Below are 16,150 nucleotides of genomic sequence, written 5' to 3' on the forward strand. Positions count from 1 at the left end.
AACAGAGAGCCTTCCCCTAGAGCCAGCACCCTGAATTCGGACTCCTGGCCTCTTAAACTGTGAGAGAATAAATTTCTGTTTGGTTAAGCCATCCACTTACGGTAAAGCCAACCTACTGCCGTCGAGTCGATTCCGACTCATAGTGACCCTATAGGACAGAGTGGAACTGCCCCATAGAGTTTCCGATGGTATTTGTGTTGTAGCAGCCCTAGATAACAAAACACACAGCAAGTCCCAAATCTCAGTTAGAGTAGATTTATGCTTGAATATTTAAAGCCACAGCTAAACTCTCCCAGGTAGTATCCAGACATCTGATTTCAAACAAAGAAATGCAACACATTTGCTTCCGAGTGCAGGGTTGTACACCTGTAGCATCATTGCAATTACTACAGAGCTTTTTTTTTTCTTCTTCCTAGCTAACTCACATACAGACATTTTCATTTAAAATCTTGCTGAGAACCCAAGTAATAACCTCATAAAGTGAAATAATTCTAGGAGCAATAACCCTACATCGCATGGGGCCCATTTACCGGGCAGTGAGAGAGCAGAAAAGGCCCATTTAGAAGCTTGCAGTAGTTACCCATCCCCCTGAGGAGGGGCAGGGCCTCTTCAGGTCTGCACCTGTGCCTAAAGCTAAGGTGTGGCACCTCATGGAACCTGTGGTGAAGGCCAGAGTGGCAGCTTTCAGGCTCAGCCCGACGAAAGGATGAAAGGGCGAGGGCCAACTCCCAGAAGAGCCGGTGCCTGTGAGCACAGACAGGCTGGGCTGGGTGTGTCACTGCGTAGCCTGGCAGGCTGCTGGGGGAATGGAAAAGGGATGGCTAGGGCGTGAGGCCTGCATGGGATGGCCTGGGATGACTTACAAAGCCATTTCCCGTGTGATCTGTAAAAGACAACATTCATTCAGTCAGTCAACAAATAGCTATGGACCGACCAAACCAAACCTGCTGCCATGGAGTTGATTCTGACTCATAGCAACCCTATAGGGCAGAGTAGAACTGCCCCATAGAGTTTCCAAGGAGCGCCTGGTGGATTCGAACTGCTGACCTTTTGGTTAGCAGGTGTAGCACTTAACCACTACACCATCAGGGTTTTTAATAGCTATGGAAACCAAAAAACCAAACCCAGTGCCCTCAAGTCGATTCCAACTCATAGCGACCCTATAGGACAGAGTAGTACTGCCCCATAGAGTTTCCAAGGAGCGCCTGGTGGATTCGAACTGCCAACCCTTTGGTTAGCAGCCGTAGCACTTAGCTACTACGCCACCAGGGTTTCCAATAGCTCTGGAGCAACTCCTAGTTCTGCTCTGATTTGGACAATATTAAAGCATAAACAGTGACGAAGGCTGGAACTGTGTGTGGGCAGCCAGGGAGCAAATGCAAAGGGGGACAAGTATGGAAGGATGAAGAGGGCCGATTGGACAAGAGGGAAAGAGGGCCCCCAAATGGTCCTCCCACATGTGTGATGAAGGGGCACCCAGAGGAGCAGGGAGACCTGATTATGAAGCATTACCCACAAAAGCCACTGGTCAGACAATAAGGGGTCTCAGCAAGGACCGCCTCAGGGCCTTGTTGGGGTGGAAGTCACGCTACAGTGCTGAGGAGAGATGGCATCTCAAACACAAGCCGTCTTCCGTCCTCAGGGCCTCTGCCTTTGCCTTCTTCTTCCTTCTACTTGAATGTTCTGCCCCCATCTTTGCTTGGCTGCGTCCTTCTCTTGTTTCAGGTCTCAACACAAATGTCTCCTCAGAAAGGCCTCCTGTGACTACCCTAATGAAAGGAGTGCTCCCCACCCCTTCTCCCTGTTCCTTGACATCATAGCCCTTCTCACTCTCTGCTGCCATCTTGTTCACTGAGTGATGTCCTTCTTCGCCACCTGTCTGGCCCCCAGGGCAAAAACTCCAGCACGGCCAGCAGTTTGACGAAATCAGCAGCTGCTGCTAAAACCTCGGCTGGGCTCCAGACAGCATATCCCAATTGTTGTTATTAGTTGCCATACATTTGGCTCCGACTCATGGCAACTCCCTGTACTACACAGTGAAACGTTGCCATCTTCACTATCGCTGATATGCTGGAGTCCGTTGTCGTGGCCGCTGTGTACTTTGTTTGCCTTTCCACCTAGGGGACATGTCTGCCGGTACTGTATCAGGCAATGTTCTGTTGGGACCCACTTTTCATTGGCTAATTTTTGGAAGGAGGTCACCAGGGCTTTCTTCCTGGTCTGTCTTAGTCTGGAAGCTCTGCTGAAACCCGTTCATCATGGGCGATCCCACTGGTATTTGAAATACTGGTGACGTAGCTTCCAGCATCATAACAACATGTAAGCCACCAGAGGAAAACAAACGGACAGGCACTGTGTATCACTACTTATTCAAAGTCACATGATTTCTTTAAAGGCCCTGGTCCCCTTTCACTTCCCACTGTCCCTGCCCCTTGCTTTTCAAACCCCTCCCTCCCAGCACCATCACTGGTGCTTCTTCTGTAGTAGATCTCCAGAGCTTCTCAGAGCCCAAGAGCCAAGAGCTTACGCACTCAGTTCTGCACAAAAATCTCAGATGGTGCGCCGTTGGCTAATTGGCGGCAGACTCTGGCTTGAAGCAGGGTCTCTTAATCCTGATGCCAAAACACCCCTTTGGGGCCCAGGGCTCTCGGCAGAGCCAGTTTCAACCCAGCCAAAGAGGGAAAGTCCAGCCCTTTTGAGAGGTGAGCTGTGCTGTCTGATGTAGTGGCCACAACCATATCTAGGGGGCTGTTCAGTGGTAGACTTCTCACCTTCCATGAGGGAGACCCAGGTTCGATTCCCAGCCAATGTGTGTCATGTGCAGTCACCACCTGTCTGTCAGCGGAGGCTTGCATGTTGCTATGATGCTGAGTAGGTTTCAGTGGAGCAGCCAGGCTATAAGACAGGCTAGGAAGAAAGGCCTGCCAATGCCCTTCCGAAAATCAGGCCAATGGAAACCAAACCGCGACCAATCGTGAGGCTGACGCAGGACCGAGCATCTCGTTCCATTGTGCGTGAGGTCACCATGAGTCAGGAGCTTACTCAAGGGCAGCTAACAACAAGAAGCCACCTCTAGCTATTCACATTTAAATTAATTAAAATTAAAATTGATCACTCCATTCCTCAGCCACACTAGCTGCATTTCAAATGTTCAGTTAACACATGAGGCCAGTTGCAGGTTGCATTTGTGTGAGACCGGTAGGTTATAGGGCATTTCCACCATTGCTGAAAATTCTACTGGGCTGCGCTGGTGTGTACAGGCACTGCCGAGGACTCGCTCAGCAACGTGACTGTTAAGACCAACGTCAGACTCTGGTACTGTGTTCCTCTAATTGCCTGCCTGAATCTAGAGAAATAAGATCCTTTTGCCTTTTTTTCTATTCCTATTTCATTCACTTCAGCATTTATCTTTAGTTTTTCCCACTTCCTAATTCCTTTTGGTTCACATTGCCATTTTTTCCCCTCATTCGATGATGAATAGTAGGTTTTAAAGAAAGTTTAACGTCTTTAAAGAAAGTTTAATGTTTAATTCTGTTATTTAGTTCTTCCAAGTCCTTAAATATGCTTTGATTAGTATATCTGAAATTCTGAGGGAGATATTTTTAAGGGTCCCTTTACAACTGTATTTTTTATCAAATCCTCCAAGCAAAGCCATCGCCGACCTGTTGGAGTTTCCCACAGCATCTCAGGGACGTTCCTGCAAGGTCAGCACCTCACATCTCCATGAACTAGACTTTCCTTAGGGTCTTGGAGTTCTGATTCTTGCCCCAGACTTTGTATCATTGGTCCCCCGGCTCTCATTCACCCTACAGGTGAAAAATTCCCATCCAGCTTCCTCGGGCCCGACCTAGAAGAGTTCAAGTACTTGCTCAACCTTCCCGTGGGTCCAACTGGGCTGGCTGCAACACTTGCCCAGGGCATCAAGGATGGAGCCCGGCTGGGGTGGGCACCAGCCTACCCTGTAGAATCAGCTACGGACAGGCCCACGCAAAGGTCCCGGCCCCCGTCAACTCCCCACTGTTCCCTCCAGTGTACAACAGCTCTGGACTTGGAGGACCAACCACAGTGCCATTTCAGAAGGGAGAGGATACTTTCCCATAGCCCCCTCTGCTCAAGTCTTGGGAAGACATTGTAGCAAACGTGATCTTTCAGCAACACTCAACACCCTTATCCGTTCGTTTCTCCTTGAAACATTTTCTTCCCTTGACTTCAAAATTCAAGCAACTCTTGGTTTCCTCCTACTTCTCTAGATATGCTTCTTCTGTCTCCTTGACTGCATCATCCTGCCACACCCAGCTACTAAATGTGGGCTGTGCTCGGGGTCAGTCTTGGTCCAGTCATCACAGGATGTTACAAGGAGATTTGAGCAATCTTATCTCTGCTCATAAAAAAAATAGTCGCCATCAATTCTTGCTAACTCACAAATTCAAATCTCCAGCGCAGACCACTTCTCTGAGATCCCAACCAGTGTATCCAAGTCTGTTGTGTCCAAAGCTGCACTCGGGTTTCTCTAGCACACCAGGCCCTCTTCCAGCATGTCCTGCCTCAGGCGACACTTAGTCTTGCAAAAACAGAAACCTAGCAGTCCGCTACACTCCTTCCCTTTTCCTCATACCCATGTTGAAATTTGTCACTGTGTCCTTTAGTAAAGTAGGTCAGTGAAAACGAGAGAAACCTTCAATGAGATGGAACGACACAGTAGCTGCAACGATGGGCTCAAACCAATGATCGTGAAGACGGTGCAGGACTAGGCAATGTTTTCTTCTGTTATATGCAATATGGCCGGGAGTCAGAGCTGACTTGACGGCAACTAACAACAATGACAACCTGTTGATTTCACTCTAGTTATCTCTCAGATTGATCTACTTCCTTCCATCACACTGTCACCTCCTAGCTTAATTTTCTCCACCACTTGCCTGGCTGACTGCAGCCATGCTAACCGCTTGCCATACTTCCATCCCTGGCCCCTCCTATCTGTTCTGTACACAGCAGTCAGGGTCCTCTTAATAAAAGGAAAACACACACACACACACACACAGCTCACAGCACCTTCTGCTTAAAACCCTTTAAAAGTTTCTCATTGCCTTTAGGAGACAGACATTAACGAGGCTCTTCCCCCTATCCCTTCTCTCTGTTCCAGCCACACCAGCTTTGCCACCTGCCACCACAGACTTTGCACAGGCTTCTGCCTCTGCCTGGAATGGCATCTCCTCCTTACCCCTCTTCACCAAGCATGGCCTACTCATCCTTCGGATCTCTGCTCAGACTCAAGCTTCGGCTTCTCAGGAAGCCTTACTCTTTCCTGTTTGATGTTCTCGTACAATTGTGGTCCTTTACTGGAGACCAGTGGCCTTGACCACATTTATCCAGAACCAGCAGCCGCCATCGAATTAATCCTGACTCATGATGGTCACTTGTGTCGGAGTAGGACTCTGATCCACAGTATTTTCAATGGCTATGAGCTTTTGGAAGGAAATAACCAGGCCTTTCTTCCAAGGCACCTCTGGGTGACCTGGAACACCCAGCATTTTCTTTCTAGCAGTGGAGAACCTTAACCGTTGGTACCATATATTCATTTACGTTATTGCTTCATTAGCATTGCTTTCCCTCTCCCCTTTCTCCTCCTGTTTCCCAGACTGTAAACTTCCTGAAGGCAGGCGCTATATGTTTCTCATTCACTTACAGCTGACATTGCACTTAAAGACATCTCGCTGCTCAAGAGAACTGAGAGCTAGTTTCTTCAGGAGCCCAAGGCTAGAGAGGCAGTTAGGGCCAAATCTCTGGCCCTGGAGCCTGTGGCTGAAGGCAGAGCCCTTGGAGTTTGATCCTAGCCCTGGCTGGGAGAGGAAAGAGTCATAAAACAACCAGGTCCTGTGGCAGCTTAACCCTGGAACCCTGCAAACAGGCTTTGCACCTGATTGCTCCTGGTGCTGCTGAGGGAGGGAAAGAAAACTGGAGGAAAAAAAAAAAATTGCTCCAAACCCGGTAGATATTCTGTCTAGTGATGCTTTAGGATTTATATCTCTGACACCTCTTATTGCACCCAGCAATTAAGTCAGAGCTGAATGCCAGCAGACAGACAACAAAACTAAAAGCATGTGGAAAAGACTAGCAGTACGGTAAACCACAGGAGAGCTAGGTTCCCCAGCCTGAATTCAAGGACGTCAAGATAGTATCATGGAAGCATCTCACTTTGAAAAAGAATAGTGGGGGGACAACTTCTTCAAAAACAGGAGAGAAGGAAGAAAGGAAAGACACAGATTTAGAGTGGAGCCAGCTCCAATGTGTGTTAGGCTGAATTCTCTAGAGAAACAAAACCAGTGAAGGTTATTTATAGAGAGAGATTTATATCAAGGAAATGGCTCATGTATTTGTAGACACTGGAAAGTCCCAAGTCCATGGGTCAAGCTGGAGGCTTCGCCTGACTCACGTAAGTGCAGGGGCTAGTGAACCCAAGATGGCAGGTCAGACAGCAGGACTCTGGCTCACAGGCTGTAGAGGGCTGATGAATCCCAGGATCAGCAGGTAAGCTTCTAGCTCAAGCCCCAAGGACCAGAGGACAAATGAGCAGAAGCCAGCTGCAGGATCCAGAACAAGCAAAAGCCAGCAAGCTTTGCCAGAAAGTCCACCTATATTGGACACAGGCCACACCCCCACTCACTTTCAACTGATTGGCTGCTCATAAGAGATCTCATCATGGAGGTGATTACATCCTTACATAGCTGCCGAACTACATCATACTGCCAAACCACTGAGAATCATGGCCCAACAGGTTGACACACAATCTTAACCATCACACAGTGAAAGTCTCAGGTTCCCAATACATTGGGAGTAGCCCAGGAGTTATAAAACCAATCTATCCCATAAACAGTAGTGCTGGGTTTACCAAAGGGAAGGCAGTGCTGTTTCCTAACTGATAGAGCTGCCCACCCTAGCGAGTGAGACACAGGACTGAACCAAGTACTTCAATAACCTGTAATAGGTGCTGTTATAAAAGTAACTGTCACCTTGGATGAGAAGAAAGAAGAAACTAACTTGATTCTTCAAGGCTTTTGGGGACAGTTGGTTTGAAGGTGGGGAACTGAGAAAGAGGACCAGGATGTAAACGCATCCCTGGACAAATTTCTCAACTGCTCCCAACTTTGGAACCCAAACAGGGCTGCTGGGAGGTTCAAAGAGGATGCTGAGTGTGAATGGATGCCCGGGGTCCATTATACCCAACCCACCCATTATAAAAAAAAAAAAAAAATCCCATTATAGTGCAATGCAAATGCATGGAAACATGATTCTCTGTTAAGTAGGGGCAAGGTCATCAGTGTGCTGAGAGGAAGATGATGAGCTAGGGGGAGGTGGTAATGGGGAGCTGCTTTGGGGTCTGGATGAGAGTGAGGAAGGTTGAGATCTCCCCAGTGACACAGGGGCAACAGGGCCATCTCAGTGTCCTCGGGCAGAACCACTCTTTCTAGTGGTATGGTGGGCCACCTTTAATGAGGCGATGTCCTTGGATGATGCAAAAGGTTAACACACTCATCTGGTAACTGAAAGTTTGGAGTTTTGAGTCCACCCAGAAGCACTTCAGAATAAAGACCTGGTAATCTATTTCTAAAACATCAGCCACAGTTCTACTCCAACATACATGAGGTGGCCATGAATTGGAGTCAACTTGACAGCAACTGATACTAGACTTTGGAATTATGGGACTGGTTCTGAAAGCTTGACTTGAGAGTCTAAATTTTCTATCTGTAGAAATTTTCTATCTATACTATGTCTCAAAAAAAAAAGGATCTCAAGAAAACAAAAATCCTACTAGTTGTCTCCCACAGAGGATCCTAGACTTGACAAACCAACAAGACACAAAGGATCACTATGGGAGGAAGAAGGAAGTGGGGTCCGTATTGCTAAAACTGGGCTCAGCAAACTGCTCTTTGCCTGGTCAAGAAAGTGTTTCTGGATAATGACCTGTCCCTGTTGTAGGCCAACCTATGCCCCAGACATTTCCTGTTTCCCAAACTTGTAGCCACTCTCTCTGACTTACTCTGGTCTCCCGCCTCCTTTTTCCAGCCACCCCTCTCCTGGCTTTTCACAAAATGTCCCAGGTGATCTCTTCCTGTGGTATAAATACCTAGAGCCCATCAAGACACCGGAGCTAGGGAAACACACGGGCCAGGAGATGGAGGGGCTTCTCTCACCCTGGCTGGTCTCCTGGAGTGTCCACGGTGAGCAGTCTGGAAGAAGGGCCATCTCCTGTGAGAAGGGAAAAGGAGATTGCAGAACAGAGCACAACGTCTAAGAAAGAATGAGATGTTGATGGGTCTGAAGGACGAATCCCAGGGAGTTGATATGGATCAGCTCAAGACCGAGGTTGTGAGTGGTTTCAATTTTGTTCTTTAGCCTGTGAATAGTCATGGTTTTACGGCTGGAAATGTGTATCTGTTAAAAACAGTAATGATGAAAATGGTGAGGAGATCCAGAACTTCTGGAGCTAGAGTCTCTGAGATGCCCAGGGTATGGGTTGAGTGAGCCTGACCTGATGTGGAGGCAGAGGAGAGGAGATTCTCCCTAGTACCTACTTCTTCTTCTTGTTGTTGTTTACTTGTGGTGAGTTTACACATATAACAAAAAAAAATTTGGCATTTTAGCATTTTTTTATGTGTACAATTCAGTGATATTAAATTACTTTATCATGTGGTATAACCATCACTACTATTCGTGCCTAAATTTTTTCATCACCCTTAACAGAAGCTCAGTGCCCCACAAGTGCTGACTCCCTCTTACCCCTCCCCCACCCCAGGTAACCACTAATTACCTGCTTCTCTTTGACTTAGGACTTGAGAGGGCAGTAGAGTGACCCACCATCCCAATGGTCCCAGGACTAAGGAATTTCCCAAGAGGCAGAAATTTTAGTACTATGTTAGCAACAGCAGTCACTCTAGATGGGATCCCTCTGCACAGACACACAGACACAGGACCCTGCAAAGGTACCTGGGAACCTGGATATACCTAGGCCAGAAAGTATCAGCAGATCCATGTTCGGGGTGCTCAACCCACTCCTGGTTAGAGGTTACTGCTGTCCATCAACTGGTTTTCCAAGAATTTTTCTCCTAGTCAAGGGTATTCCTGTACAGGCCGCCTAACCTTCACAGGAATAACAGAGAAGAATGCAAATATCGGGTGGGCCATTGGCTCGGCTACTTCCCCCCTTGAGATGCCACAGACTGGCTCCCTGGATCCGGTCAAGTCTTTGATGTTTCAGAGCCTAAAAGTGATTGGTTATATAATTCCCTCCTCCCCAAGACTTTTTCTGAAAGTTTCTCACTCAACCTGGCTTACTTTGCACCCAAGAAACGAAACCAGGACTACAGATTTATTCTCACCCTCTGGGGAAGGCGAAAGAAAGAATGGAAATGATTTTCCTCACTTCTCTGGGGAAACTGAGACCCAGGGAGGGTTGATGACTTGCTCAACGTCAGAGATGACCGAAGGCTGCTCTGCATTTTCTCATTTGATGCTTACTCCACTCACCTGTGAGCTGGCCGCAGTGATACCATCACCCTGCTTTATGTGTAACTCCTGGGTATGTGTGCAGTGTCTGGAAAGACATACAGGTGAGCCCATCATGAGAGAGAAAGCAAACAGAAAGTTAGTCTAGAAAACAACAAAACAAAGGACAGCGGAAACATGTCTTGACTTTTGCCTGGAGTTGTGTTTTGGTCTACACCGAGCAGAGGGACCCAGAAGTCTCCGCTCTCCCTTGCCTCATCTCTCTTTTCCAACCTTTCAGGGGTCTGCCTTTCTGCGGAGGCTGTGAAGGAGCCTTACAGCCGGCTGTCCCAGGAAGCTCACAGCCTTCAGTGTGGGGGAAATCTATGAGACAGGCAAGCCTTTCTCTCGCTAATATTGACCAATGCTTACAGCATCATTCAATATCTGTTTATGTCAACCAATTTTCTCCCATCTCCTTTACAGAAATCTCCCTTCCTCACCAGGAAGAGTAGGGCAAAGGGGCAACAGGGAAGAAGACCGCATCCTATCACATACAGGTGAGGAAGTTGGTGGTCCAATGGCAGAAACCTTACCTTCTATGACCTTGGCTCCGGCCAGTGAACCTCAGGCACAGCCACCACCTGTCTGTCAGTGGAAGCTTTGCATGTCGCTATGATGCTGAACAGGTTTCAGCAGAGCATCCAGACCAAGACAGACTAGGAAGAAAGGCCTGGCCATCTACTTCCCAGAATCAGCCAGTGAAAACCTTATGGATCACAAGGGTCTGAGCCCCAACCCATCCGGCAGCATTTCTTTCCTTTGTGCTTGACGGTCACTATGAGTCCAGGGCCGAGTCCGTAGCCACTAACAACAACAATGACCACATACAGACGAAGAAACCATATCTCGCAAAGATGGCAGGTCTTGCCCAGGATACGCAGGCTGTCTGGCTCCCAAGGCAGAGAACAAGGTGCAAGACCGTCGCTCTTCCGTGGCCACTGGGTGCCTCAGGCCCCAGGGAGCTCAGGTCTTTAGACCCCATCTCGAGGGCACCCTGACTCCTTCTCTGACACCTAACTTGGTTGGCACCAGTGATGACCAGTCCAATCAAAGCAACGTCAGCCTGTTGGGTCAGTCTCATTCCTGAGCCATGAAACAAGAAATATCCTGCCCCACTGGCTGCTGGGCTTATAAAGGTGTAGGTCCACGTCTACTTCCTTGTGGCTCCCGCATTCGCCCACACCCAGCAGGGAGAGAAGGCAGCAGCTGGAGGCAGGAAAGCCAGCCTCCCATGCAAATCTCCCCCGGCTGTGCGGCGGGGCTCCTCCCGGGCCATGCTCCTGGGCCGGCTGTGCGGAAGGTGCAGCTGTGGGCGGTGTGTGATCTTACTCTGCCTCGCCATCCTGGTCGATGCTGTTGGTCTGGTTTTCCTGCTGGTGGGGATCTTCGCCTCCCTGAACTACTGGGACTTCTTGGTCTACACAGGGGCCCTGATTCTGGCCCTCAGCCTCCTTTTCTGGATCAGCTGGTATTCCTTCAACATTGAGGTGCCTCTTGACCAACTGAACCTGTAGCTCGGCCATGGGCAGAGGAGGGATGTGGGCACCGTGCAGCTGAGTCTGAACCTGGGGCAGCCCGGATGGTTCGAGGAGCAGGGACATCCTGCAGCTCCCACCCGGAGGGCCCCCCGGGGACCAGGTGAGTGGGCATGACGCCTGTCTGGCAGGGCGGCCAGGGAGGCTGGAATGAGCAGGAGCAGGCAGAACAGACAAACGGCCAGAAAACTCTAAGAGGAGGCGCCCTGACTAGGGGCACCTTGAGCCCCAGCTCCAGGAGATTCTGCAGTGGACCAGCCAGGTGAACGTGGGGTAGACATTTCTTCCGCTGGGGACCCTTTTCTTTCATGGAGACTGGAAAGAGTGTCTCCAGGGACCCTTCGACTTTGCTCTTGCATCCTGCAATCAGAAGGAAGTGTCTGGCCGGCCTGAGAGCAGCTCCTGGCCCACCCAGGGAAGAGGGCAGCCAGTGAAACCAGCCTGGTTCCGAGGTCGGTCTCCTTGGAAGAGCTCCCAGAGCCGGAGCTCAGGATTCTGGGGGCTAGGCCACTGACTGGCCCTGCAATGCAGAACCAGACATTATCCCTTCAGCAGGCGACCTGGGCAAAAAGAGCCCATCCTGATTCTCTGTGGGGACAGGCCCTGGGGGAAGCAAAGCCATTAGCCCAAGCAGGAGGTAGAAACTCCCCGACAGCTGCTAAAGTCCTGTGTGGATGGAGGGGGTGAGAGGGACTTGGTGCAGGAAGGAGAGCAGACTGCCCTTCTCCCTTGCTTCCTGTCCTGGGAGTAGGGGACATGCAGGAGAGGGTCAGTGCCCTCTCCCCTACTTCTCACACACTCCCAGGGGCAACCACCCGACATGACCAGGCTGGGAGACAGGAAAGCTGAACGGCCATGGCTCCCCACTTCACTGACAGAGCGACACTTAACTGCCAGGCAACCAGCTAGGGTAACTCGGTTGACTGCATGTTACTAAGGAGGCACGTAATTGCAAGACTGCTCTTGGGGGGACAGAGCCCAAAAGATAGCAGCGGCTTGGCCCCCAGAATCCTGAGCTCCGGCTCTGGAAGCTCTTCCAAGGAGACCGACCTTGGAACCAGGCTGGTTTCACCGGCTGCCCTCTTCCCTGGGTGGGCCAGGAGCTGCTCTCAGGCCGGCCAGACACTTCCTTCTGATTGCAGGATGCAAGAGCAAAGGTCACCGCTGGGCTGGAAGAAGGAAATAACAGCTGAGTCTTTTCTGGGGTCACGCCTGATTCTCAGAAATGAGGGAAAGGAGCAGCGAATGAGGAGGCGTCAGTTGTTAGTTGCTGCCGCGTCGGCTCAAACTCCTGGTGTCCTTGTGTACAACAGAACGAAACATTGCCCAGTCCCACTCCATCTTCAAGATCATTGCTGTGTTTCAGTCCATTGTTGGGACTATTGTGTAGTGCCTTCCAGCCTAGGCGGCTCGTCTTCAGTAGGGGAGGGTGAACCTGTTCCTAGGAGGGGGTGTAGAAGATGAGAAGGCAGAACACCTGGGCCCCACTCTAGAATTCTCGGCTCGCTCCTTAGCTGGGTGGTGGTAGCTGAGTGGTCTCGGGCAGATTATGCCCCACTCCGAGCCTCAGCATTCTCATCTGTAAAATGAGGGTGCAGTTACCAGATCCTGTTTCTGGAAGTATCAAAAAGAGGTAATGCATGCAAAGACCTTTTGCAAAAAACATAGTTTTTTACAAATGTCAGATATTGTTACCAAACATATAATATGGGGTGAGTAAACTGACCCAGAATCCAATTCTGGAGCATCTTGGTGTTGTTATTAGTGGCCATTGAGTTGACTCCAACACAGGGTGACTCCATACACAACAGAAGGAAACGTTGCCTGATCCCGTACCATCTTCATGATCATTGTTATGTTTGAGTCCATTTTGGAAGCTATTGCGTAGAGCCGTCAAACCTAGAGGGCTCATTAAATTGACTAATTTTTAGAAATAGATCACCAGGCCTTTCTTCCTAGTCTGTCTTAAACTGGAAGCTCTGCTGAAATCTGTCCACCATGGGTGACCCCTGCTGCTGTTTGAAATACTGGTGGTATGGCTTCCAGCATCACAGCAACACACAGGCCACTACGGTAGGACAAACTGACAGATGGGTTGTGGGCCTTGGTGGACTTTGCATCACGACACTTCAAAGCAAGAAAGAACCATTGATTGGTTTACTTATTCACCATAACTTATCAGGTACCGTGTGTCCTGCTCTTCGTGGCATCTCCAGGACCTTGCACAGTAACAAAAATACAGTAACAAAGTCAGGTGAGGACTAGGAAGGGAAGAAATATCATTATATGAGAATATTCAACAGAGAAACTAACCCAGAAGGTAGGATCAGGGAAGGCTTCCTGGAGGAGGTGATATGAAGTTGACCTCCAAAGGAAGAGTAAGAGTTGACTAGAAAGCCTTTTTTGGGAGAGGCGAAGGCTCTGCAAAAGTCCTAGGGTACAGCCCTCCCAGGCCCCATTGAAAGGCAGAGGGCAAGTGGAGGAGAGAGTTAGGCCCCAGCAGGGGCAAAGGTCACACCAAGCAGGGCCTTGAAGGCCCTCCTAGGGATTTTGATCATTATTTTAAGAACAATGGGCAGCCATCGAAAGGTTGTAAACAGAGGTGGGAACTTCACATCATCGGATCTGGGCTTCCGAACAACCACCCTGGCTGCAGCATGATTATTTTGTTGTTGTTGTTAGTTGTCGTCGATTCTAACTCATAGAGAACTTCTATATAATAGGACAAAATGTTGCCAATTCCTATGGCATCTTATCAGACAATACTCTGTTGCAATCAGACAGTATTCTGTTTCCTCGGCCGATTTTTGGAAGTAGATCTCCAGGCCTTCCTTCCCAGTCTCTCTTACCCTGGACGCTCTGCTGAAACCTGTCCACCATGGGGGACCCTGCTAGTATTTGAAATATCAGTGGCTTAGCTTCCAGCAACATGGAAGCCACCACAGTATGACAAACTGCAGACAGGTGGTGGGTTACTGTTATTACCCTGCCCACCACCCTGCCGCAGGCTAAGACACTTGCCCCAACAACGAGAGGTCCCCAGTGTGTGCACCTCACCCTGTCCATCCTTCCCTCTTGAACAGAAAGTTCAATGGCCAGTGGTGGAAAGCGTGGACAAGAGTCAGCCTGCCTGGTTTGAGTCAGATTTTGTTACCTTACTGGCTGCGTGACCTGGCGCAAGTTACTTCACGTCTCCAAGCCTCAGTTTTCAAATCCATAAAAGAGGTGGTGTGTCATAGATGATGCTAATAATAGGCTCTACCTTACAAGGATGTTGCAAAGATTTAAGCGGGTCAATATTGGCACAGCGTTCTGCAAGTGATGAGTAAACACAGCAGGGCACTCCATCACACCTGTGTCACACGCGGGTGGCTGGTGCGTTACAGCCTTGTTAGGGCTTCCTCAAAGATAGCATCCCGGAAACACTGCCGTCAATTCTTAACATGGCGTAGGTGTGAGAGAGAGAGCTACCCTAGACCACCAGACTGGTCCAGGACTACGAAGACTTCAAAACTGTGAAATCCATTGCATTCACCACTGAAAACCAGTTGCTAAAGAGTCTATTCCTTGGAAACCCTGTGGGGCAGCTCTACTGTGTTGTAGGGTCTCTATGAGTCGGAATCGACTCCATGGCAGTGGGTTTGGTTTGGTTTGGTTTGGTTTTGTGTCAGAGTAGAACTTGCTCTATAGGGTTTTCAATGACCGATTTGTTAGAAGTAGATTGCTAGGCCCTTCTTTTTTTTTCTTCAGGGGCTTCTCTGGGTGGGCTCAAACCTTTAACCTTTCAGTTAGCAGCCAAGCACATTAACTACACGCCCAGGGTTAACTACACACACCTCTTCTTTCAATAGAATACACTTTCACCTTAACAGTCCCCAAACTCTGTGTTTCCCGGGACCCCCTAAGCCAGCCAGCCCACTCGTCAAGCCCTGCCCCGTGCTATGTCTCCAGCCTGGCCCAGAACAACAGGTGAGTGGGACCTGCTGCTCAGGAGGCTGGTCACTTACAGGGGCTGCCCACCACCCACCGATGACCTTGGGCAAGTCATTTTACTTCCCTTCAAAATAAGAAGTTGCCCCTGAGAGGTTTCAAACTGTACTCTGCAAAGACCCCTCAGGGGGGTGGGGTGAGGAATAGAGAGTGAGCAGGTGGGACTCCAGCACCCCCTCCCCACCACCCACCCCACAGCCACAAGTTCACCCAGAGCAGCTGGGTTTGGGGCAGTTTTACCTACTGAGCTTACGTGTAAGGCCTCATTTGAATATAAGCTTCCAGTGCTAAAAAATATTTCAGAAAATGACCGGTTTTGATTTCCTTACTCTCTCTGACCTTTGGCCTGGGTGTAATCTCTGTATTCATGATTTGTGGGCCGATCGTAACTAGCTCTGCCGGTTCCCCAATTCTCAGAGTGGAGTCAAAGGAAAGAAGAGGGGCTCCTTGAGTTCAGACCCTGATACACCCTTCCCTTTAGAGTCTCAGTAAGATAAGGTTGATAGGACCCTACCCTCCATGGACACACATGATGATAAGGAGGCCACATTCCTGACATGGAGTTTTGTCCAGGACAGAGAGTCAGGGCAGGGCAGGCCTGGCCGCCCCATAGGGCTTTGCCCGCAGTTCTCAGGAGGGCCCCAAAGATCCCACCAGTAGTTCTGGGCTGTGTGGCTTGTTTTTATAGCCCAACTGTGTACTAACAAGACATCTGCCCTTTGCTTTTATCACTCAGTCTCCGTACTTCCTGAAACACTGTTTGCCCACCTTCTACTTGCCGGGCATTTCCTGTGGATAGAGATAAGCCCCAAGTCAAAGCTGGGTGAGGACTATGGGCCTTTATCCAAGACTACACTGCCACGCAGACACACACCCCTACATGTACACCCCCTCTCCCATTGTAAGCACCCAAAGCCTACACACAACTCATATACTCACACAAACACTCTGCCCCACATCCCCCTCACGTACACACACAAATATTCTCCTCATATACACCTTGTAGACACAAGAGCATCCCCTCACACGCACACACATCCTACATGCACACTCCTCTCTCCTACTGTATCCACACACCTCCA

At 49.4% G+C, this 16,150-nt stretch overlaps 1 protein-coding gene across 1 annotated transcript; it reads left to right on the forward strand.

Moving 5' to 3' along the window:
* Window positions 1–10,817: 10,817 nt before the first annotated feature.
* On the forward strand, window positions 10,818–11,057 carry TMEM238L (transmembrane protein 238 like). Its single transcript, XM_049858984.1, has one exon. It carries the CDS (start codon window positions 10,818–10,820, stop codon window positions 11,055–11,057), a length of 240 nt encoding a protein of 79 aa, XP_049714941.1.
* The last annotated feature ends 5,093 nt before the right edge of the window (window positions 11,058–16,150 follow it).

The sequence above is a fragment of the Elephas maximus genome, chromosome 19, assembly GCF_024166365.1.
Source record: "Elephas maximus indicus isolate mEleMax1 chromosome 19, mEleMax1 primary haplotype, whole genome shotgun sequence".
Classification (NCBI taxonomy): Eukaryota; Metazoa; Chordata; class Mammalia; order Proboscidea; family Elephantidae; genus Elephas; species Elephas maximus.

Bases quoted from the DNA above. Each gene is read 5' to 3' on its own strand.
- TMEM238L (XM_049858984.1), top strand. From the start codon at position 10,818: ATGCTCCTGGGCCGGCTGTGCGGAAGGTGCAGCTGTGGGCGGTGTGTG.